Genomic DNA, 23,637 nt, shown 5'->3' on the forward strand with positions numbered 1-23,637 from the left:
TGCTTGCTTGACTTTTTGCGTTGATAGCCTGTGAAATATTTTCGGGGAATTGTTGTTCCTTTGGGATGGTTTTGCCGAGGTTTACTTTCTCCGTGGCCAATCAGAGGATTAGTTTGTATACTTCGAGACCTTGAAATGATGACAATGATTAACACTAGTAGTACTTTTTAAGTAAGACTAAAAATAGGAAGAATGGTAGCAAATATTGATGTGAATTCGGTATCGAATTGTATACGAGTACACCTAAAGTAATTGTAGCTAGTCCAAGTCTCGTCCCAGGGTATCCTTTCCGTGTATCCGACTCCGAGAAAAAAAAGATGATGAAAGATGACTCCACGCTATGCCGCTGGTACAGTAAAGGAATGCCGAAAAAAAAAAAAAAAAAGGAAAAAAAATTCTCCGCTAGGGGATCCCCTTAGATCCACCCGTACCCGTAATTCATGCAGGGCTGATTAAAACCAACAAAAGGCTGCACAGCAGTCATCGACTGTTGATCCGTATTATCGTGGTCGAAGAAGAACGACCGCTGGAGCAGGTTCAGAGCTTGTCTGGGCTGCTTGGAAGGAAAGTTCGACTGGCGAATGGTAGACGCGTATTCATGGTAGGCGGGCGGTTGCTGTGGCAATTCGCGGTGTCCAATGATCTCGACCTCTGCGTCCGTCTCGCTATCCTTGTCTTCGTCGGATGGGGTGAATGTTTCTTCGAGCTTGAGGCCCTCGCCTGATTTGCTCTGCGGGGCTCGTGCCAGTGTCCCGTTGGGCTGGCTGTAGAGGCCCATGCCGACTAGTTCTTCTTCGTTCTTTCCGGTCTTCTTGGGCTCGTCGGTGATCTGGAAGGGATTGTCGAATTGGTGCATGGGGAGAAAGTCCGGTGTTGATGGGCCACTCAGTTCACCTGGGGAAGGAACGCTGACGTAGCTTGGGCATGTTGTCTCTGGCGGGGGGATGTTGGTGCCCATTGATAGCATGTCCAGGTTCCAGTTATCGGAGCCTAGATGTGGCATCGTTGACATATCGGACATGGTGGCGACATCCCATCCGATTGTCGGGTCGATCTGTGAGCCGGTCATGAGTGCCGGCGTATGCTGTGGAAGTGGGTAATCCTCCTGCATGGTTGGGTAGACAGGGAAGTAGTCGGGGGAGAATGAAGGGTCGGCCATGGGATATGACATGATGTTTTCACCGCCGTAGACGGCTGAGTTGAGGTACTCATCCGGCAGGGCTCCCATACCGGCATAGCTATCCGAAGGGAAATCTGAGATGTACGGGTTGGAAAGACCGCGAGTTCTTGCCGATGAAGGATGCCAGCTCATCGGACGTGAGTTCCGGGCGGCTGAGGCGAGAAGGGCTTCTTCCAGGGATGACTGATATTGAGTGGGCAGGCCATGCATCACATTTTGATTCACTGTTGATCGTCTCCTGGTTGCTGTGGAAGGGCTGTTGCCTGCACTACGAGGCTTCATGACGCGAGTGTGCCTCGGTCGAGGGAAAGCATAAGTTAGATCTTGCATGGTGGACTGGCTATATGAAGCATCGTCTGGAAGCCATTGAGAGCCAGTTGAGGGAGGCTGAGGTTGCCAGGAATAATCGGCCATATAAAAAACTGGAAAGAAGTAAAGGCTTGAAGAGAGGAAGTTGACTATAAAGGGGGATCAAGTCAGTACATAGTCACTGTAGTAGACAGCAAATAGCTTACGTAGTGTGGGGTGCAGTTGAATGGAGAGTGGATTTGATAAAGAGAAAGAGCCGATGCTCCGTTCAGGAACGGGTGAGAGTATTTAATTCTGAAGATCCCGTTACTAGGCAAGGTAGGCTTATAAGGGAATCCAGGGAGCCGTAGCGGATCTACGATGCCACCGCACATGCTAAGATGACACGACGTTGACACTAACGAAAGGAGCCTAGACAAAAAGAAACAAAAGGGCAACCTGGAACCGAATCCATGAATCAGGGCAGTTCCACCGTTTCGACCAGGGCCCATAAGGAATACTCCGGAGTGCAGCAATAGCTAAGTGGGGGTGGGATCGGACCTGTGGGAACATGGAACATGCTTTTTGCGGCGAACATGGGGAAGAATGGAATAGATTAAATAGATTAAGTGCTAAAGAGGCCTAGTAAGAGGGTGGAATAGGGTATAACAGGGTATGATAGGCAGGAATACTAGGTAGAGCAGGTATAATATAGTGTATAATGTGTATAGTGGGGATAGTTACGGTATCTTATGCTAAAAGTAATCTCACACAGCCTAGACGCTCCCGTTTTCTTAAGTTTCCGAGGTTTTTCCTTTCTTTTCCCTTTTCGTTTAAGAAAAAGCAAATTGCAGAAATCCAAAATCCCAAATCCCAAATCCCAAATTCCCAGGGAACCTTGACCCTTTAGCCGCTGGGAATGGTTGACCCGCGATCCGGCCCGATCTGCGGTCAATACTTCCAAGGCTGAGTCGGTTTCTCTTTCTTGCTGATTGTAAGAATGCGAGATGAGAAGTCGTCTACAGGACACCTTGTCCTCCTTTCCTTCCCTTGTTTTCCTTCTCCCAGGTATAGCGTTGCCGGGCTCGTTACGCAAGGGTTACAATGTGATGGGCTAGAGATCTACGCACTGCCATTTTGAATTTCGACAGGGGTGTAAAGTGGAGTTAAAGATAATTATCGTCATCGCCCTTCCCAAAGTCTAGATTAAAGAACAAAACCGTCGTTTCTCCCTTTGGACCGTGCATACCCGAATGCGAGGTTGCTATTTTCTCTGCATGGGCTGACTTCCTTGACTACCCGGGCTACGGAGTACATGATGCAGGAGATGCATCATTGCCACCATATTCGTTAATCATTTACGGATACTTCTGACTCTTTTTTGACTTTTCTCATTTAAATGTTCCGAGCCTGGAAATAGACTACTCGACGCGCTTTCATCAGGTCACAGCCAATCAACTAGGTCGGCTTGGCTGAATTGAAAACGGAAATTTGGACCATGCGAGGTTTAGGCTACCTGCATTTTTACCGGATCACCATTTTGAGGTCACTCTCTAGTATCACCTGAGAAAAAAAAGAGGGGGCAACTAAAATATAGTTAATACAGACGGAGTATCCGTAGCGTAGGGACGATTTCCTCAACGCCTGTGGGCCTGTTTCATCGGGAGCGTGGCACAGAAAACTATCACAGGCGCCACCAAAATACATATGTTGTATGTCTCCCGTACATACGTACCTGCTAGGCAATCTAGAAAAACGGCCTAGTAACAAATTGGGCTCTGAGCGGGAAGCTCGGCTATCCCAAGCGGTTGAACCCCGTTGAGCTTGACTTTGAGTTGGGATTGTGTCCCAACAGTGACGTGATGTATACTTAGAATGTGATCAGTCTTCATATCATTCATATCACCTGCAGTTTCCAAGGTACGGAGATAGGATTGCAGGTAGAACAGACAGTTGCAAGTCCAGTCTCAGATGGGCGCCAATTCCTAGAACTTGGCATCGTGAACTAACGTGGAAGTAAAATGAATGAAGCCACAGAGCATTTTAGAAAAATTAAAAAGCCAGTTTGTGTCAGAAAAGGAGTAGTTGGAGCCATTCACAACGTGGCCAGGTGGATCTGATCGTGCTTAGGGCTCTGCCAAAGCCAAAAACAGATCAATGCCCGGTCCAAGCCCGGGTGTCTGGTCAGGGGGCGTTTTCTATTTTTCTTTAATTTAAGTATATTGCAGGATATAGTTTGGAGATAGCAATTTAAATTGCGATTTCTGAGAGGAACACACATGTTATAAATCAGCTCAATAAGATCCGGTAATATACAATATACAATATACAAAATAAGAGCCGATCTCGATGCAAAACACATCAAGCCCATCACGCGGCATACACCTTCGACCCACTCCCATTAAAAAAGGGAACGGAAAAGGAAAGAAAGCAAAGGAATAATTGGAGGCAGATGTGTCTGATTTGTCTTAATCAAAGTTCTCCTCTAGTGGAACCGCTGACACAATATGAGAAAAATGCCGATCCTCTATGGTATGCACTGAGCACACCGTAACAGCGGCACATTGGGATTTCTTTAATGCTGGTCTGATCACCCCCCTTTGAACATACAAAGAGGCATATCAGGGATCAGGACTCAGCCTGTACGTTTACAAAGTCGTAAATACGAGATTCTCCAAACCCTGCATGTCCAGGCAAGATCCGAGGCGGCCCAGTACCATGTTTTGTCCTCATATCATCGACTTTCCTATAGTGCAACTAGGCCTAATACGTCCATAACGGGGCCTAAGGACAGTAACTTCCGAAAGGGCGCGTATTCTATATCCACTGCACAGAGTGATGAACTTCCCATTTCACCGCCCAGGAATCCACCCCTCCACTATTGGGGCACAGGAGGGCGGAGCCGATCCCAGCTTCCTTCATCCTTCCAGACGTTCCAACTCGGGGGTTATGATTGCTCGGTTCCCCTTCTTAGCCCCAAAGAATGCAGCGGGAGCTGCGGGCCAAGTCAATTTGGCTTGCTTTAGCGCCATGTCATCAGCTCCTTACGGTGTAGCATCGGATGCGAACGTCCGGGTCACCCTGGTCCCCGTGCGTTCTCCTTTGTTCTTGTTCTGATATGTGAAATGTGATGGGATTCAGGGATTAGCAGGGATTAACAAGGATTAAACAGGGATATGAAGGATCTAAGGAGGTACAAAGAAAAAGAATTTATCACGGTCGCAATCCCCAAATCCAATGGTCAGCACTAATTGGCGGGGCCCTAGGACTCGACGGATCGTTGGGATTATCCTCCGACACTATGACCCAAATGTCGTCAAGGTTGAAACTTAGAGCTGCCGTTTCCCGATAGGCTGCAATAGAATCAGCTGGTCGTGCGGTGCTTCAGAGAGCGATTTCCAACAGCGCTTTCAATTCCAGTCTAGACCTGACAAGGGTCCGGTGACACAACATCTATCAGACACGTAAGGTCTAATGCACGATGCACGATGCAGCCTCACGGTTATTCTTCGTCATCGACTCTTTGACTCTACAATCAGAAAGTCAAAAGATATGTATCGGGCGCAATCCATAAATGCAGGCGGCCAATCCTCGGATATGTTGGTTTCTGACGCCACGCAAGGTCCAGGTGCAGCAGGGGGAGACATTCCTTATCTGAAGTCCAACTTATGACTGGTGAACACATCTGGTGATGGAAGAACCAACGGCGCCTAGCGGTCAAGCCCAGGTTCGACCAGGTCAAGCCAACGTGGTTCTCCGTCGAGAGGTTGGGCCAATCGCATTCCTCCGTTTGAATTACTCCAAAACCTTCCCAAATCCCACCGGCAAATTTACCAATTTAACGCTCTTTTTCTGTTTCTCCTGGGTATGGAGTACGGAGAACCCAGGTTCCACATTCTTGGTCTAACTATGCACTCACCCTTTTTCATAACTCAGCTGCTGATCTCCTTAGTGCGCTGATCTTGTTCCAAACAAAGGAAAATCAAAATCAATGACTTGGGGATCCATACTCCGTACTCTTTACTCCTATACTCCGTACTCATGCAGGGGCTGATCCTGAGGGGCTGCCCCTCGTATACTACGTAGCCCCAACTGACTATTTACTATTTACAATTGTCCAACAGTCGACATGACCTTCTACATACCTGTCGCCAGAAGAAGTTCGGTGCAGCTGATAGCAGGGGTATATGCAACTGCAGTGAGATGGCACACCATGCCTAGGGTTATATCGGGGAGCACAATCATATCACTGGTTATAATCCTAGCCTCGATTCTCGGCATTTATCATGTGTTGTAGACCACATATTACCAATTTACTGTAAGCGATATTGTACATGAGATTAGAGATTAGAGGCGCTTTGAGGGCCTTGGTAGAACTCAGCCACTTGTAATTCTACCTTTTTCCATGCTTTACAAAATTGGAGGGGCTCAAGCTCTGGAAGCATCTCCTGCCCTCTCCATAATAGTTTAATAAACTTGTCCCAATGAAGAAATGTAATTGCCCGCGCTCGCGTCAAGAGTTTTGAGACATCAGAATCTTGCCTATCACACATGCACTCCGACCTCCGATTCGACTCCGTGATATACCCGCTTTGCTGTCTTCACCCCGTTCTCCATCCATCACTGCAATTTTATCTTCCACAACCGGGTCTGCATGCCGACACAGATGTGATATACAGTGCTTCCGTATGTATCCCCACATACAAGTCTACATCTTCAGCGTACAACGTACAGCGTATATGTTTTATACTCAGGCCGCCTACAATATGTACTCTGTAATATGCACCGAGTCCACAGTACTTTATCTTGCCATTCCAACTCTCCCCTACATATGCAGCTACAGCGCACCAACATTCGTTATGTGTTATTCCGCATATTATAGTTACTCCATACAAACTCCATAGTTAAATCCATGTTGCCACTCTAAAGATCACCCAAAAAGGATCACCCACAGAAAAGGAAAAAGAAAACTATATTATCAGTGGAAACAGCCCCCTGAAAGCCCCAGTTTACCAGCTTACCCAAGTCGCAGCCCCCACTAAAACCGAGCATCATTGCCATATCGGACAAATGGTCCAACGGAGTCCCTCTCCCGCTTCTTTCCCGCTCCAACACCGACACACAGTGGTGGATACAAAATAGAGGTGGGTGTGTTACCAACTTTGGAAGAGTGATGAGCGCATTATTGGTTTTTGATTTCTGGCACTGACCATTGCAGTAGACTGGGCTGTTACACTTTACGCGAATACAATCTTGTAGATCGCCGGTGGAGTGTGGAGTGCAGAGTCTTGGTGTGGATGAGGCTTCTACAATAACGCATTAATTGTTGTTCATTGCGGGCTTGCGGTGTTGCGCTGTTGCGCTGTGGTTATTTCGAGAAATATTTTTACCGCTTATGTGTGTGCTACGTATATTTAGGCTCTGCGATGGTTTTAATCTTCGATCGTAAGATGTAAATGAGGCTTGTTTTCTTAAAATTGGTATAGCCAAGTCTTTATATGGAGTATATGTAGGCCGTTTTCCCAGTTAGGAGAGCGTGCGATGGAGTTGAATTTCCCCTCATATTCTGGTCTCCTTGATGCAATTATCAGGCTATCGATGTGCGATGGAAGCTTCGGTGCAGTCATTAATGGAAATATATATTGGAACGACCAGAGAGACCATGTCAAAATTTGACCATGTCAATTTATCCTCCCGTTTAATTCCCTGCTTCCCAGAGAGACTCAATCAATATCTTCAGAAGCACCCCCAATCTGATTAGACCATAGTCCCAATAACCGACGGCTCCATCATGGGGTTCCGTCAACCTGATCGGGTGCGAGATATCGTACAGTGTCTACACTATCACTGTTCACATGTGGCATTGAATGCGCATCCGAAACCAGACAGCATTACACCTGGTTGATTTTAGCTTCTCACGAGTATGTTGTATGTTGTTTAGATTCACGTCCGTGTGCCATATCATGGAAATGGCTAGTAGGAATAAGCAACCAACGATTGAACCCAGAGCAGATACACGAAGTTATTTCCAACTCTTGTTCCATAGCAGCTGCGTGTCTTCTGACTTAAAATTAAAATCTGCTTTGCTGCTGCTGATTCTCCTGTCTGAAAATCATGTCAGAAGCCCCTTTCGGAATCGGATGCTGTACTATCCGATCCCCGAAGTGCACATCATTTCGTCCTGAAATAGACAGAGTCTGAGCCTCGTACTGTTCACGGAAATGTTTGGTTAGTTCGACGAGATCATCTTATTCAGAAAAGATCTCATATCGCAAACGAAAACATATTCCTCAATGATTGTGGTATTCCTGGGCTGCATTAGACGTTGGTAAGCCCTGAATATCTTTCCATTCCATTCATCATCCCCCTTCTCTCCTTTTGTTGTGAGCAATGAAAGGAATCCGCCGGCTCCCTTGAGCTAATTGAAACGAGCGTGAAGACCAACGCTGGGGCATCCTGATCCTCCCCCGAGCTATGGTAGTCCATTTCCTGGCCCTCTTTTATGCACAGAAGAATGTCCACACCGCCGTTGCAAGGGTTGGCCTCCATCCAAAATCAACTTGTTCAGGCATGTAGTCAGGGACAGTTTCGAAGTATCCTATCAGCGTTTTGTTGAATACTGGTTCCTTTATAAACTTCATATGGGGCTCAGAGCCCGAGTTAGCTGCTGCATCGATTGCCAACTTTGCGATTATATCAATGGATATCAACATTGCGAATCGACCAACGTCAGGCCGGACGGGCTCTGTGGTGCTCAGCTCCGTAGTTGCACCGCTAGGATTTGGGGAAGGTGGAAGAGAGTCCATTTTGACATCACTGCTTGTTGTTTAGCAGTAGTTTCTTCGGCGCAATAGTCACACGGACGAAATCGGGCCAGGCATAAGTCCTCTCCGAGAATTCTTCAGCGCGAAGATAGATAACCAGACACCAGACCAACAAGCTGGGTTTCTTGTCTTTATCGGCTCGTAGGTTGTGTAAAAAATCGACAATAAAGAGCCCTTCTCTTTCAGGCTCCCCTCCAGGGAGTAGAACTTGAGCTTGCCGCTCTCATCGTAGCGATTTGTCTTGGTCGCATCACGGATCATGATATAGTCGATCTAGCGAACCACCAAATATTGAGAGATGGCGTACCCGATTGTCAGTAATATGTATACAAGACTCACTTCAATAATGGTGAAGATTTAGGGAGCCTTGTTGGAAATGATTTTGATGGAGACGTTCATGATGCACATAGTAAAGGTGATGACGGGCTGAAAGCGGAGCAGGGCCAGCGCCTTGAACGGGCCAAAGACGGCTATGAATATTTGAAAATCATGCTGATGTTGTTATGCTCCTCGGTCTGCGGATTTTGCTCGCGCTTTGCCATGGTGTCCGGCAAACATAGGAAAATCAGCACCAGCATCACACCGCCAAATATGGTGAGGGTAGACCCTGGGTCAAAGCACCTAGTTATCACGAGCGCTAGACTGGGTCCACAGAGAGGGCCTAGCTGAAATACTCCGGTTGCTTTACCTCGCGCTTTCGGATCCTAGATATCGGCGACGGCTCCTGTACTCATGAGCTGGACGAAATCTGCAGTTGGAGAACAATTAGATTGCGATGTTGACACTGACCACATTGATGGAGGAGGAAATCAGGAAGAGTAGGATGATGGCAGGGTGGACACGATTGACACGGAGGCCTTAAAACGCGGGCTCCACTGCACTGCATGACCTAACTACATGGTGGGTCGCCTATCAACGGCAGATCCCTATTTTCACTCTTTCACCATCACTCGACGCTGAATTCCAATCTTATAAGTCGCGATACGGCTAAGCAGGGGTTATTTCCTAATATGGGCAGACCTGCTACAGATACCAGAATCACCGGCTTCAAAGGGAATCCGACGGAGATAAACCCAACACTAGAAACTGCCAAGCCGACTTGCTGGGTTTAAAAGGAGCCTAACCTACTAAATTATATTAAGTCTGAGCATAACTCGGCACAATCTCCATTTTACCCCCCACCATCCTTATCATCGGTGCTTCGCGAGGCCTTGGCTACGCAGAATTCGTAGAAAAGGGATGAAACGTTGTCGGAACAGTCCGCGGCGGAGGGGCGCGGACATTACTCCACGAGCTAGCAGACAATCACAACGGCCGGGTTGAAATTGAGACCTCGGACATTTGCCAACCTGATCAAATCAAGGCGCTCGATAGGCGCTTGCCGGGCAATATATTCGATATCCTTTTTGTGAACGCTGGAATCACAAATCGTGACCCAACCAAACAATTGGAGATGTATCCACCGATGATTTTGTACATGTGATGGTCACGAATTCGCTTAGCCTCATGCGGGTCGTTGAAAGTCTGGCACATCATGTGGCTCCGAAAGGTCTTATCGGTGTGATGTCGTCTGGACAAGGAAGCATCGGCAACAACTGCGAGAGGTAATATCGTGGTAGTAAAGCCGCGCTGAAAATCTCCATCGAATAGCTTGTCAGGTCCCATCGCGTTCAATGGTGGTGATGGTCCGGATGCTCGGCTTACCAAGAAGAAAGCATCCCCAACTTGGTAAATGTACTCCTTTCAAAGAAAGAACGACCGGGGCTCGAATATCTTAACTACCTTGATCGGACTGTGAACCTTGGGAATAAGGTCATGTTGGTAATGCATCGAATTCACCATTAACCAATCTATCAAAGAAGCCGGTCGTTACCTAAACATGCTTTCAGGCATTCTAGTTAAGTGTTTTTCATATGAAATGTCAGTTACAGAGTGAGAGACTTTCTTGGGAAGATATCGCATGACCATGATCTTTGATTTGAACAGTTTCTTCTTCTTCTTCTCTAGATTTAGATCTAAATTATAGCCATATTTCTTCTATTTCCAGATAGGAAATAAAATGTTCTATTCCTTTTCAGATAGCTATGATTGGACTTGACTTGACAAGGGCGACCTCTTTCCATAGAACCAAAGCTAAATCATCACAACAGACAACCTCCGTTTCTCCTTGCAACCAATATCTCAAGCATCAGACGGCTTCACAGAACGCAAGGATACTGGAATAGCACTTGCATCATCCGACGCATTCCACAGCAAGGAATAAATCCCTTCGCCCTCCGAGTTCTCTCTAATATAGAAGCTGGAAGAGATTGCGCCAGAATCAGATTTCACCATCATCCATTGTCCGTAGAAGATGAAACCTGTTGTAGTCCTATTCGACGCGTTCGTAGACGCGAAGCCCATTTCATCATCCGAAGATGACGAACTGGGAATGTAGAGCATCTGGTCAGACCAGCTGGCGTTCGCATTGGTGGTTCCGTTCGGGTTGGCGATCCAAGTGCTATCCGTGGACGAACGTTCGACTAGTATGTCCCATATTAACACATAATCATGACTGCAGGGTGTAGGATTCACTGACAGTATACACTTGAAGTGTTCGAAGCAGTCGAGTTGGCTGGGTCACCAATCAGAGCCTTGCCTAGCACCTCGTCAATATGGTTCTGAATAGTGGTGAATGTTAAATCTTACCATCTCCGTAGAACAGAGAGAGACCACCAATTGAGTCTCCATACGCATAAAGTCCGAACTCCTCACCCACGCCGGGAGTGCTCCTAGAGGCAAAGTCAGAAGCGTACACGGACGCTCCCAAGCACAGCGCCGTGCAGAAGACCGAGGAACTGAACATAGTGGATAGCAGATAATGAGAAAGATGTTTAACCTTGGATAAGATTTACAGGAAGCTGACTATCCTATTGTTCTCTATATAGTTACATGGTCCTTTTGCATGTTACGTCCTCGCAGGCAGAGCTCCACTTAGTCAAAATTTAGGGTGAGCGTGCAGTATCCAATCATTCATCGCAAAACATAGTCTCTAAGGGGTTGTTAAAATTGGGTTGGTGGATGAGTCCGGGCCGCGCGCCGGGACACGCGTTGGCTGACGTGCCGTGGTGGTTCCTGTCAGGTACCTGAAGACTATCAGTTAGCTTGAAACAAGCGGAGACTTGATCTCCGACACTGCCTTGCAGCCTATGTCGCAATCTCGTTGGAATAAGAGGAGATAGGCTGCAGTAGCATTATTGGATCGGGCTGAGTTCGTCCGTTAATCCCAATCTGGGTGAGAGCTCCGAAACTATGACGATAGTCTATGTTGTAAATAGAAAATAAATTGTATTCTATCACCGAATTAGAACAAGAGCCTATCTGCTTAGGGCGTAGAGGGGCCAGATCTGTTCCGTTTCTTGGTTGATATACATCTTTCGATAAACAGCGATTGATCAAATACGGATACTCGCCATGGCAACTTCATGTAAGTGGCAATTGAGGCATGGTAGTTTTCAGAAATCATCATTTCTCTCTACTGTTATCTTAGATATTATATGCCACGTAATTCGTGACGGTGGCTTGCATTAGGGCAAAGTTTCCAATCGTGCAAGTCCAGTCCATTTGTAGAAAATCTTCGTGCATCTTCCCCTCAAGCAGTTCGAACTAGCTTAAAAATAGGCTTGCAGATTGACAAACCATGGTCCGGCACGGTCCGGCACGTGGATCCGTTACCCAAGGACTCCGTCGGACTTTGAGATTACGCACCCTTAGGTATGTGTCGTGCCAAAGTCAAGTCCAATCAGATCTCATTAATTTCGCTAGCTTACTGACCCTCCTGATACTGGATATGAGCTCCAACTTGCCTTGTAAGGCGTCACAATGATAGAGCGTCGGGGATCTATATATGTTGATAAGAATAGTTCGTAGCATCAATATTTCTCTACAAATAGTCCGAAAGTCCTTTCTAACAATATTACATTCGCTGCTATCCTTCCTTTTGTTTTTAAACTTTCATTCTTGTGAATTTACTTCGTGTCTGTCCGCCACAATTCAAATTGCTAGCATTCTTGACCGTCAAGCAATCATGAAGATTTGGACCACTCTTTTGATCCTGGCCGGAGTAGCCTCCGCAACCTCGATCCATCACGACAAACATACCAGGTTAAAGCGGGATGCTTGCTCTGGAAATACCGCCAGTGACAGACAGACCTGGTGCGACTACGACGTGAGCACCAACTACTACGATGTCGTCCCCACCACCGGCGTGACCAGAGAGTATTACTTCAACATCGAAGATGTCACAGTTGCTCCCGATGGCTACTCTCGTGCAGCAATGGCAGTCAACGGGACAATTCCAGGCCCTACCATCATAGCTGACTGGGGCGATGATGTTATCGTTCATGTCACCAACAGTCTGTCCTCAAAGAATGGATCTAGCATCCATTTCCACGGCATCCGCCAGAACTATACCAACCAGAACGATGGTGTTGTATCCATTACTCAATGCCCTACTGCTCCGGGGCAGACAACAACCTACAAGTGGAAAGCTACACAATATGGCACATCATGGTACCATTCTCACATTGGGTTGCAAGCCTATGAAGGTGTCTTCGGTGGAATTGTGATCAATGGTCCTGCCACTGAGAACTATGATGTGGACAAAGGAGTTTTGTTCCTCAATGATTGGAGTCACCAGACTGTTGATCAACTCTGGTACTCTGCCGAGGCCAATGGCCCGCCTACATTAGACAATGGTCTCATCAACGGTACCAATGTGTATGGGGATGACGATTCAACGACCCAGACAGGCCATCGCTTCAACACATCATTCACTGCAGGCACTTCTTATCGCTTCCGTCTTGTGAACGCTGCGGTAGATACCCACTTCAAGTTCTCAATTGACAACCATACTCTGACGGTGATGGCTATGGACTTGGTACCTATCGAGCCATTCACCACAACTATCTTGAACATCGGCATGGGTAAGAGACGATTTCACTACCAACCCACATATGACCTTACTAACCCTTATTCCTATTTAGGTCAGCGGTACGATATTGTGGTCAGCGCAGATCAATCCACCGGAAGTGACAGTTTCTGGATGCGCGCAATTCCCCAAGCCGCCTGCTCCGACAATGACAGCGCAGACAATATCAAAGGAATCGTTTATTACGGCAGCACAATATCCACCCCCACCACCACCGAATACACGTACACCGACAGTTGCGACGACATGGACATCTCTGATCTCGTCCCGTACCTGGCCCAGAGCGCGTCGGAGCCATACTATAACTCCAGCGAGCCAGTCACACTAGGCACAAACTCCGATAGCTACTTCCGCTGGCAGCTGAACGGGACAGCAATGCAAGTATACTGGGATAACCCGACACTCCTGCAAGTCTGGAACAACGACACGACATTCACCGAGGAAAGCGGCGTAATTGTGCTCCCGACCGCAGACCAGTGGTCCTATGTTGTCATCGAAACTACCCTGGCTGTCCCGCATCCCATCCACTTGCACGGCCACGACTTCTTTATCATCGCGCAGGGAACGGGCACGTACAGCTCCTCTGATGACACGAGCTTGACGAACCCGCCCCGCCGGGATGTGGCCATGCTCCCGGCCGCTGGGTACCTTGCCATTGCGTTCAAGACTGACAATCCCGGAGCTTGGCTGATGCATTGCCATATTGGATGGCATACTTCGGAGGGCTTTGCTATTCAGTTCTTGGAGAGGTATGATGAGGCGCGGGCCCTGATTGATTATGATACTTTGAATTCTACTTGTGAGGCGTGGGATGCATATGTCACAGAGAGTTCGGTCGAGGAGGAGGATGATGGCATATAGATATACAGACAGTGGAGGGAGTAATGGTTGAGGGTTCGTTTCACCGTTGGTGAATTCGATTGATATAAAAAGGAACATTATTTCTCCATCCTTTCCGTTCCTCTTGAATTATTCCCTATATCTCTAGATACTTCCATATTTTCCTTTTCTATGCGGATAACACCCTCATTCACCCTTGATAGTGCACAAAAAGAGGCTATTTCGTCAAAGATGTCATCTGTAACAAAAGATAGTTGGATTTCTAGATTACTAGGTAGGCTTGTCGGTCTTGTCGCAGGCGCTGTACGATTGTCTCTGCGTCTGGAAGGTGCAACCCCGGAAGCTCTTCCTTCATCTTGCAATTTGATTGTTTTGTGACAAGATACGGAACAGGAAAGAAGGAACGAAGAAAAGAAGGAAAGAAGGGCATAGATGAATATGACTCAACGGAAATGACTCAGGCTGTGTTGTGTCTTCGGTCCCTTTTGTGATCTTTATAGACTTTTTCATCGTCTTTCTTTGGTTAGTATCCTTTAATGACAATAGACGTGACAAAATTGGGAAACAAAAAACACCAGCCATTGTCATAGTCCGCAATATAGGGGCTATGCCGACCGAGCTCGCTCATCCACCCCCGGAGACGGCAGGGCAACGAGACAGCTTTTCGTGGCGGAGTGCAGCCAACAAAGATGGCGATCTCCTTCAAACAGCAAATACCCCGTGGTCCGAACCATTTGGTGCAAATAAACGGGTTTCTTTAGCGGGACCTTATTTCACAACGTTCACATATGGTGATGCCACATATGTATTTCTGTCGGCCAAAAGCCCTATATTGGGATCCTCACAATGAGATGGAGAAAGACTGGCTCGTGAGTTTTGTCGGCACTTAGATGGATAGACGTGTTCTTGATGCTCTTGACAAAGGGACCCCCAGAAAGCATTGACACGACACTAACAATTGATTCGACGCTAGCTAAGCCGCTAATTGCATTCGAATTTCTATTTTTATGCTGCGCCCAGTCCTATTCGCAGGGATTTTCTGTTTGGTTGGAGTTTCTGCAGATGCCATTGGCCCCCTTTTTTTCAATTTAACGTACGATGCACCTATCCGAGTAAAGTGCCCATATTGGTTACCCAATGCTATAGGCGCTGTTGGGTACGATGTGATGTGACTTGGGTTGCAGTAGATCTTCCGATGCTCCTCTTAAAATAGAAAGCTTTTAGCATTGAGCCACAAAAATATAAAGACATCCATAGAGCCCGGTAAAGACTGGATTTAGAGAAGACCCCACTACGACCATCCTTCCAGCAATAATCGATCATTAGCAAATATCTAGCCATCTTGGTCAACTTCACTTGCAATGCCCGCCAACAAAGATCGGATATATGTTGCGCTCCATGCACGACGAGGCAGACTAACCATGCCAGACAAGGAAGACACGTGAGAACCATTCAAGATGCTGTTTAGCTCGAAGTCATTAGCAAGACTAATATATGTCTTGATTAGGTACCACTGGTCCGTGATTGTAGGGCCCAAATTTGAAACTGAGAATAGCACGGGTTTCTGTTACCACGCGAACGAGAGCCCAAAGTTAGGAGGGGGCTCTGAATGGCACTTCGAAGAGTTTGAGTGTTCACTTAACAGTGGCAACATGTTACTTGTTCGTATCCTGATTGGCAAGGTATTGGACGGATATCATGTAGCCGAAATTATGCGCAACACGCCTGTCCGACAGAGTCGGCCGGGATGGAATTGTGTCGCGTGGGTAAAGGAGGCTTTGGAAACGCTCGAGGCTGATAATAAGGCTTTAGGCACGAGATTGCTTGAGTGGAGCATAGTGCACGATATAGCAATAGCTTACTGTCAACGGAAGATATATGAGCACCGTTTTGATGGTCGGGGCGGTTTTGATATGAGAAAAACTCCAATTTATGACTTGTTGGAGCAAAGGGAGACTGTTCCTTGAGTTATCGAGGCAGATTAAGTCCAATATATCAGAAGCGCAATTAACACAACTGCTCGAACAAGTGATATCGCTCTATGAGGAAGCTGGTATATGCATATATTCCATTAAGGATAACATAAAATATACTTCGTATAGACAACCTGCATAATTTTGACTGTCATCGTTTTCTTACTTCTACCAATGATATAGCTACTTTCAAATATGCTGTAATAGTAAACAGTCCCAAATAGGAAGTCCGCAATCATCATGACATCAATGCAATGGAAGCATGGATTACATCATTTCAGTACAAATTCCAGTTTATGGGAGACTCTATTAATGAACACCTAACAATTCAACAATTCGCGAATACAACCCTGAACCTAACGTATACACAAAATGTCAAACTCGGGAAAGAGCTGCTGCAACGATGGAACTGAACTTCCAGACGAGCCGCGGACAATGAAGAGTCGAGTACTCGAGACTGGAGCCTCAATGATCCAAGACTTCACGCCCGTAAAGCAAATCTGCGCACATCTCAATGCATTCCACTTTTACGCCAACGATCCAACTCGATGTCTGGAAGCCGATCACTATTGCACTCACTTAACAGAGGGTATGTGACAACAGCCATGTCTATAGCCAAACACAACTGAATGACCGATGTGCTGGGCATTAATACTTATCCAGATATCCGCCAATGCCTGATCTACGACTCATCCAAGGCAAACGCCCGCCTCATCGGCGTGGAATACATGATCTCGCCGCGGATTTTCGTGACTCTTCCCACCGAAGAGCGTAAGCTCTGGCACACGCACGAGTTCGAGGTCAAAAGCGGCATGCTGGTCATGCCAGCACCAGCTGGTGTGCCCGACGCTATCTGGGAAGCTGCCGAGACGGCAGAGATGCAAGACGTTGCGCCTGTCTATGGCAAGACGTATCATTTCTGGCAGGTTGATCGTGGAGATCCTGTGCCTCTAGGCGAGCCGCAGTTGATGGGCAGCTTTGTATCGAATGAGAGCGTGAAGTTGGCACATCCTGCGGGGTTGGATTCGTTGTTGGAGGACCGGGACAAGAGGTATGGCGTGGATCATCAGCAGAAGGCGAAGAAGAGGGAGGGCATTGAGCCGGTCCAGAAGCATCCCGGTATGTACTATGCTTCTTAATTGGCTTTGGTTGGAGTTTACTTACATGCTTGTTAGATGCTGATTCGTGGTACAAAAAGTCACATTGATTGACGCATGGATAATCTCATCCATATTGTTCAGGGAGGTTACGAGAGATAGGGAGCATGAGAAACCGAAAATGATAATAAATTGTCTAATTGAGATGTCTCCCCACTATGCATGCCTCAAGAACCCAGTCCCATAATGAAATGGGGTCAAAGTGAGACACACTGGGGGACAACCTATTAGAAGATAGGCTGGTTGTGTTCATCTTGCTTCATATTCCACACGTGCTCGTCCTGGTTATGTATTTCGGCGACGGCAAGCTCTAGCATTTGGAGAAGCGAACATCCCGGAAGGGATTAGGGTAGGGGTAAAGGCTTAGGGGAGTATATGTAAAGGGTATTGACTGTTTGAACATCTCCATATTGTAGAGATGTTCGAATAATCGAGACATGAAAGAAAATCCAGATCCCTCTCAGCCCAGCGCCCACGAAACATTAATGGGCAGCTGATACGGCTGGGAGGGTCCTGGATATCAAAATCCAATGCGACGGCAATATCCTATCAATCACTGACTCAAGACAAAGGACATATTGACTGATGATGGGAGAAGGGGAGGATGTGGAGCGAAAAAATCAAATTTAAAGGCTCCAAACAGTCACATGACCAGCTCCCGACCGCGGAATAGTTGATGCAGCTCGATCTGAGCAATCCCATGCTTCCAATTCACCACACATGGAGCAGTTAGTCCGGTCTGTAATAAAGGCTGCCAATCTGCGCACCATTGGCAGGCTTGCGCTCAATGGCACCAGCACGTTTTGCGCCTGTGCGCTGATCTGGGAGCACCTGATAACTGTCCAGCTCAGCGAGGGCCCATCGATGTACCCTACCTTCGACGTGCGAGGCGATTGGCTCATGATATCGCGCCTCCACCGCAATGGCAAAGGAATCGAGGTCGGAGATGTCGTGCGATATGGTCACCCGAACTTTCAAGGCGTGCATGTGGCCAAGCGGGTAGTGGGCATGCCTGGGGATTTTGTCTGTCAAGATAAGCCGCTTAGCACGAGTATTGGCAAGGATGGAAATATGATCCAGGTGGGTTATAGGTTCTTCGTTCTGGTTGAATTCAATTGCTGACTTGACTTTGTGCAGGTTCCCGAAGGTCATGTCTTTTTGGCCGGCGATAATCTGCCCTGGTCTAGGGATTCGAGGAATTATGGCCCAGTGCCCATGGGTCTCATTAATGGGAAGATAATTGCAAGGGTATGGCCTCCGTCGAAGATGGGATGGGTGACCAATCCGTTGCAACCGGCGCAACTGGATTCCCAGAACATCTAAGGGTTATACATTGTACATTATACCAGACCGGTGGATTACAATGCCGATGCGTGGCACTCTGGTCCACTTTGTTTAAGCATACGCATGGAGTTTGGTTGAAAGGGATTAAATCAGTGTGCATATTCATACATATATCAAATTGTACAATACAAAGGCTTGAAGACAAACAAGATCAGCGGAACGAAGAGGGGTTACGTCTCTTATATGGCAGAGGCTCAACTCTCTTGCGGCGCAGCTCCACATTAGCACCGTCGAATCCAATCTCCTTCATGACCTCCAGGGTCGTGGCGTCCCATTGGGTACGGAACAGGTGAGCACCGATGGCCTTGAGATGGTAACGGGACTGGAGACTGCGAAGGAGGGTGGTGTCGCGGTCAGACTCCTTGGCCTTGACGGCGGCAAAGTCGAGAGGCTGGGAATCCTTCTGCTCCATGATGAAGAGGGAGAGGCGGTGGTAGGGACTTCCCATCTGGGCAACAGGTGGTAGCCAGGGGAGAACCACCTGCGAATCTTCCAAAAGCTGTGCGAGATCGATCTTGGTGGAGGTGGCCGAGATGGGGACGTTGACGGCCAGGAAGTGTGTCTTATAATCGAAGTTGTCGTTCTCAACGTTCGGGACATCAGGGTCGACAATTGCAATAGTGACTAGCTTTTCACCAGCCTCAAAGATTTGCACGTCGAGTTTAGGCGCGCTCGTGCTGAGTCTCGCTTCGACGAATTCACCGGCTTGGATTTGGCGCTTGCCGAAGTACAGCTTTGTCTCGACGACAGGGTCGCAGTGAGGGAGGACATCGGGAATGACGTTCATCTGGGTGATACGCTGGACCAGGATCTTGCGGCGGTATTCGCGCCATTTGCGGTCGGCCAAAAAGCGATAGATGGGCTTGGACATGTCACCTGGATTGGTAGAAATCGATCGATTAGTCTCAGCCGAGGTTGATCACTTGATCTAGAGATGATTACCTTCATTATCTTCGAACTTTCGCTTGACCAAGGGATCGTTAATATCGGCCAGAACCTTGAGGCGCTCCAGGTGTAATTGCATGGCAGTAACACGGGATTTCTTCGCCTTTGCTCCTCCAGCCTCCTCGTCGGACAAAGCCTCCTGTCTGGCAAGGCGTTGCCTCATCGTCTCAATCTCCTTCAGTTTCTCTTCGCGGTCCGCAAGCAAAATCTTCCGGGCTTCTTGGAAACATTGGTAGGGCAATTGTTCGAAGGGAAGGTTCTCTGAATCTTGGAGCGCGGCACGGCGACGACGAGATCCAATAGGGGCGGTTCCCTGTCGGAGCAAACGTCTTTCGAGACGGGGACTCGTCACAAGAGAGGGATCGGGTGCCTTGTGGAAAGGTTGGGCCGGAGTTTCAACTTCGGCATCTCGAACACTCGCGGTCGACTGGAAGGCTCGCGTTTGGAGCTGGACTCCAGCCACGCCTCTAGAGTAGGTATTGCGAAGGCATTGGAGCAGAGGCTTCGAAGCCCGCTCGCAGTGGGCCATGATTCGAGGAATTGGAGGTTATGGTGGGCTTGGCCTTGAGGATCCGATGTTGTTGTCTTCCCGGGGAACTTTTTCTGTTCGGTCACTTAACCTGTCACGTGATCTCCAAGTGGTATCCAGGCCCGGGAATACATCAAGACATCAAATACATTAAAAAGTCCTCTCTACAATTAAATTATATTTGACACCAACACTTGATTCAATGCAACCGGATAAAAGAATTCATATTGTGTATTATGCGGCTAAGTATCTTTTGTAAGGGAAAATCATACAAAAGATACTTGGGTACTATAGTGCCAAGGTTCTGCTAGCACCCACCGCCCGGGATCAACTTTTGCTCCATTCGAGACTCCGGACATCATCAAGTTATACGCAGATCACCCAGTGACTTTCAAAATGCCAGGGAACGATGTTATTCGGTCGCTGAGGCTGCTGTCCCGCAGCTCGGGCGGACTCATGTCAGGCCCGAAGCAAGTGACGGTTAGTGCACTCCATGAATTCTTCTCGGTCCGGTTCTCGGACGCATTTACTGACAGCGTATCGAATCATACAGCAACGATGCCTTACACGCTCAATGGCAACCGAAGCCACTACACAGCCCCCAGTGGCGACCAAGGATGCTGTCCAGGTCCAACAGGCGCAACGACCAGGGGGCCAAACCCCTGTTCAAGTCATGACCTACCGGTGGCCTAACTTGGAACCCCAGCGTCTAGTCCATTACTCCCGGCGGCTACTTCAGATGCCCACTCGTCACGATATTCTCCACCGCGCAGTCGTCTACGAGGGCGACAGCACCCGACAAGGTTCCGCCAGCACCAAGTGGAGGGACGATGTGCACGGTAGTCACAGGAAGCTGTACGCGCAGAAGGGCTCCGGTCGTGCGCGTGCGGGTGACAAGATGTCGCCAGTTCGACGAGGTGGTGGTGTCGCTTTCGGACCTCATCCTCGTGATTTCTCGACCGATTTGCCACGAAAGATCTACGACCAAGCCTGGCGTATTGCCCTCAGCCACCGGCTTTCACGCGGCGAATTGATTGTTGTTGACAACAGTATCGATATCAATGAGGATGCGAGCCCGTTCTTCATCATAAATCTCATCAAAGCTCATGGCTGGTATCAGAAGGGCCGGTCTACATTCGTTACACTGAAGCCGAATGAGATGTTCTCTGATGCGGTTGAAAAGTTCGGTAACCACGCACGAACTATCAGCGTCGAGGATTTGGATGTGAAGAATGTCTTGGAGACAGCAAGATTGATTATTGAGAAGAATGCACTGCACAAGATCCTGCTTTCGCATTCGACCGACTTGGCGAAGGTGGACACTCTCTTTTCGCCTTCAGCAAACGGAGAGAAGGTGTATCCGCTGGACTTTAGCCGGATGAAGGCCACATGGAGCAACGTTTAATTGTATCATTCTCTGTTTCTTGTTTTTCTGGCATCATCTAGCTGTGTACAAATAGATCATCTATACTTCGAACGTTATCACTTCTCAGAGTCGGCTTTGGAGCTACAACATATTCAGTACTTAGCTGCCTGGTATCATAGCGTTGTCATAATATTTGAATCCATTTTCATTTATACTACTTAAAGATGACATCAATTGCGGTGATGTCGCCGAATGTACCTGGGAGCTTGTCGGTTATGGGCGGAGAGTCGGAGCGGAAAGAAAATCCAGCGAAAAACTCCCGAGGTCAAGGAAAGCGGAGAAATACCTGATTGTCATCACATAACGCCCTTCCTTGGTTATCGTCGTATTCCAGTTCTAATGTTACTTCGACAATTCAATCGCGTCTCCTCGCCGAGCTGGATCTCGCGCGTTCCTTCAGCAATGCCTCTACGCGCCAAGGTGACCAACCCTGCCTTTCGGGCAACAGCTATGGTATGCACCCTACACGGAGAGAAGCCCGATATCCAATGCTTACTATTGTTAGATGTCGACTTCATCTGGTATCCCCAAAGAGCTCCCTGGCGATGAGCGCGATGACGTCCTGTTCAACTCGATCTACGGCCTCCGCAGCGTTGAGCTCAACCGACCCAAGAAGCTCAACTCCCTCAACGGCTCGATGGCTCGCAAGATTGTCCCTCGATTGAAGGTTAGAATGGATACCCGGAATTTCAGAAATATATAATACTAAGCGTTGGATCAATAGGAATGGGAGAAATCTCATCTTGCAAACATGATCCTCATCTCCGGAGCCGGCACCAAGGCTCTCTGCGCAGGAGGTGACGTTGCTGCCCTGGCGCTGCAGAATGAGAGTGGAGTGGAGGGACAAAAAGCATCCGCGGACTTCTTCGCACTCGAATACCGCCTTGATCACCTGCTCGCTACATACTCGAAGCCTGTTATCTCATTTATGGATGGAATCACCATGGGCGGTGGTGTGGGCCTCAGCATGCACGCTCCCTTCCGAATTGCGACCGAGCGCACCCTTTTTGCTATGCCTGAGACCACGATTGGCTTCTTCCCTGACGTTGGCGGTTCCTTCTTCCTCCCGCGTCTGGATGGTGAGACCGGTACATACCTGGCTTTGACCTCGGAGCGCTTGAAGGGTGTTCAGGCTCTGTACGCAGGCATCGCCACACACTACTTGCACTCCAGTGTTCTGAGCAGTGTGACGCAGCGTCTTTCCGAGCTGACTTTCCCCGACCACGTTGAGCTTCGCGAGCGTTTGGAAATTGTGAACAAGACCATGGCTGAGTTCTCCCTTGGCCTCCCCCCGCTTGAGGAGGAGCCGATGCTCATGGCTGGTACCCTGCGTACTGCCATTGACCGCTGCTTCGGATTCAACACCATGGAAGAGATTATCCAGGCTTTGGAGAAGGAAACTGAGCACAAGGAGTGGGCGCAAAAGACATTGGAGACTCTGTCAGGCCGCTCCCCGACCTCTCTGAAGGTGACTCTACGCCAGATGCGTCTTGGCAAGAAGTGGACCATCACGGAGACCTTCCAGCGCGAGCACGAGATCGCCGCCAAATTCATGCGCCACCCTGATTTCGTCGAGGGTGTCAAGGCCCGCCTGATGTCCAAGCCTCCCCGCCAAGCCCAGTGGCAGCCCGCTACTCTCCAAGAGGTCTCGGATAAAATCGTGGACGACTTCTTCGAGATCCCCGACAACGAGTCCCGCCTACCGCTTCTGAGCCAGGGAGATTACACCAAATACCCTTATGCCCACTTCGCCCTTCCCTCCGAAGATGAGATTAAAAAGGTTGTGTGTGAAGGACACTCATCGCGGAGACCTGTGATCGACTACTTCCTCCAGAAATACGCCCACCGCGAAGGTGTGCGCCGAAAGGTGGTCGAGGTGATTGCCCGACGGACAACGACATCATCTCCCGAAGGACTTAAGTGGTTGGATTAAACAATGGGATACCGTTTATAGCTTGTAATTTTTGCTGTTCGGGTGTATTAGAATTTATTGGGAATTGGCCCATATACCATACTATTATTGCATTTCCTGAATCTGCAATCATCTTCAAATAGAAAAGAACCGTAGTCAAACATAAAAAAATTTGTTATATAAAACGTACAAATAGAACACTATAGACAACATGATATAAAAGTTTCCACGAGGGTCCTCAGCCCACCCG

The 23,637-nt window shown here is 48.1% G+C and overlaps 9 protein-coding genes across 9 annotated transcripts; 5 read left to right on the plus strand and 4 right to left on the minus strand.

The window, feature by feature from the left end:
- Positions 1–415: 415 nt before the first annotated feature.
- On the minus strand, positions 416–1,594 carry N7518_000833 (uncharacterized protein; the record flags this gene model as incomplete). The annotated part of the gene is made up of 1 exon (XM_057181761.1): positions 416–1,594. The coding sequence occupies one exon, from the start codon at positions 1,592–1,594 to the stop codon at positions 416–418; it is 1,179 nt and encodes a 392-aa protein (XP_057047111.1).
- Positions 1,595–7,968: 6,374 nt separating this feature from the next.
- On the minus strand, positions 7,969–8,553 carry N7518_000834 (uncharacterized protein; the record flags this gene model as incomplete). The annotated part of the gene is made up of 2 exons (XM_057181762.1): positions 7,969–8,284; positions 8,333–8,553. 2 exons carry the CDS (start codon positions 8,551–8,553, stop codon positions 7,969–7,971), a joined length of 537 nt encoding a protein of 178 aa, XP_057047112.1.
- A 1,920-nt stretch (positions 8,554–10,473) lies between these two features.
- N7518_000835 (uncharacterized protein) lies at positions 10,474–11,137 on the minus strand (the record flags this gene model as incomplete). Its single annotated transcript, XM_057181763.1, has 3 exons — positions 10,474–10,814; positions 10,871–10,930; positions 10,981–11,137. The coding sequence occupies 3 exons, from the start codon at positions 11,135–11,137 to the stop codon at positions 10,474–10,476; spliced, it is 558 nt and encodes a 185-aa protein (XP_057047113.1).
- Positions 11,138–12,358: 1,221 nt separating this feature from the next.
- Positions 12,359–14,122, plus strand: N7518_000836 (CAZyme family AA1; the record flags this gene model as incomplete). Its single annotated transcript, XM_057181764.1, has 2 exons — positions 12,359–13,256; positions 13,317–14,122. The coding sequence occupies 2 exons, from the start codon at positions 12,359–12,361 to the stop codon at positions 14,120–14,122; spliced, it is 1,704 nt and encodes a 567-aa protein (XP_057047114.1).
- Positions 14,123–15,462: 1,340 nt separating this feature from the next.
- Positions 15,463–16,068, plus strand: N7518_000837 (uncharacterized protein; the record flags this gene model as incomplete). The annotated part of the gene is made up of 2 exons (XM_057181765.1): positions 15,463–15,542; positions 15,609–16,068. 2 exons carry the CDS (start codon positions 15,463–15,465, stop codon positions 16,066–16,068), a joined length of 540 nt encoding a protein of 179 aa, XP_057047115.1.
- Positions 16,069–16,446: 378 nt separating this feature from the next.
- Positions 16,447–18,554, plus strand: N7518_000838 (Peptidase S26A signal peptidase I; the record flags this gene model as incomplete). Its single annotated transcript, XM_057181766.1, has 4 exons — positions 16,447–16,663; positions 16,738–17,193; positions 17,887–18,311; positions 18,369–18,554. 4 exons carry the CDS (start codon positions 16,447–16,449, stop codon positions 18,552–18,554), a joined length of 1,284 nt encoding a protein of 427 aa, XP_057047116.1.
- Positions 18,555–18,726: 172 nt separating this feature from the next.
- N7518_000839 (mitochondrial 54S ribosomal protein mL38) lies at positions 18,727–20,049 on the minus strand (the record flags this gene model as incomplete). Its single annotated transcript, XM_057181767.1, has 2 exons — positions 18,727–19,451; positions 19,518–20,049. 2 exons carry the CDS (start codon positions 20,047–20,049, stop codon positions 18,727–18,729), a joined length of 1,257 nt encoding a protein of 418 aa, XP_057047117.1.
- A 396-nt stretch (positions 20,050–20,445) lies between these two features.
- On the plus strand, positions 20,446–21,454 carry N7518_000840 (mitochondrial 54S ribosomal protein uL4m; the record flags this gene model as incomplete). Its single annotated transcript, XM_057181768.1, has 2 exons — positions 20,446–20,529; positions 20,603–21,454. 2 exons carry the CDS (start codon positions 20,446–20,448, stop codon positions 21,452–21,454), a joined length of 936 nt encoding a protein of 311 aa, XP_057047118.1.
- Positions 21,455–21,667: 213 nt separating this feature from the next.
- Positions 21,668–23,408, plus strand: N7518_000841 (mitochondrial 37S ribosomal protein mS47; the record flags this gene model as incomplete). The annotated part of the gene is made up of 3 exons (XM_057181769.1): positions 21,668–21,928; positions 21,981–22,142; positions 22,200–23,408. The coding sequence occupies 3 exons, from the start codon at positions 21,668–21,670 to the stop codon at positions 23,406–23,408; spliced, it is 1,632 nt and encodes a 543-aa protein (XP_057047119.1).
- Positions 23,409–23,637: the final 229 nt, after the last annotated feature.

Source organism: Penicillium psychrosexuale (assembly GCF_028828465.1).
Source record: "Penicillium psychrosexuale strain IBT 29551 chromosome Unknown utg000001l, whole genome shotgun sequence".
NCBI lineage: Eukaryota > Fungi > Ascomycota > Eurotiomycetes > Eurotiales > Aspergillaceae > Penicillium > Penicillium psychrosexuale.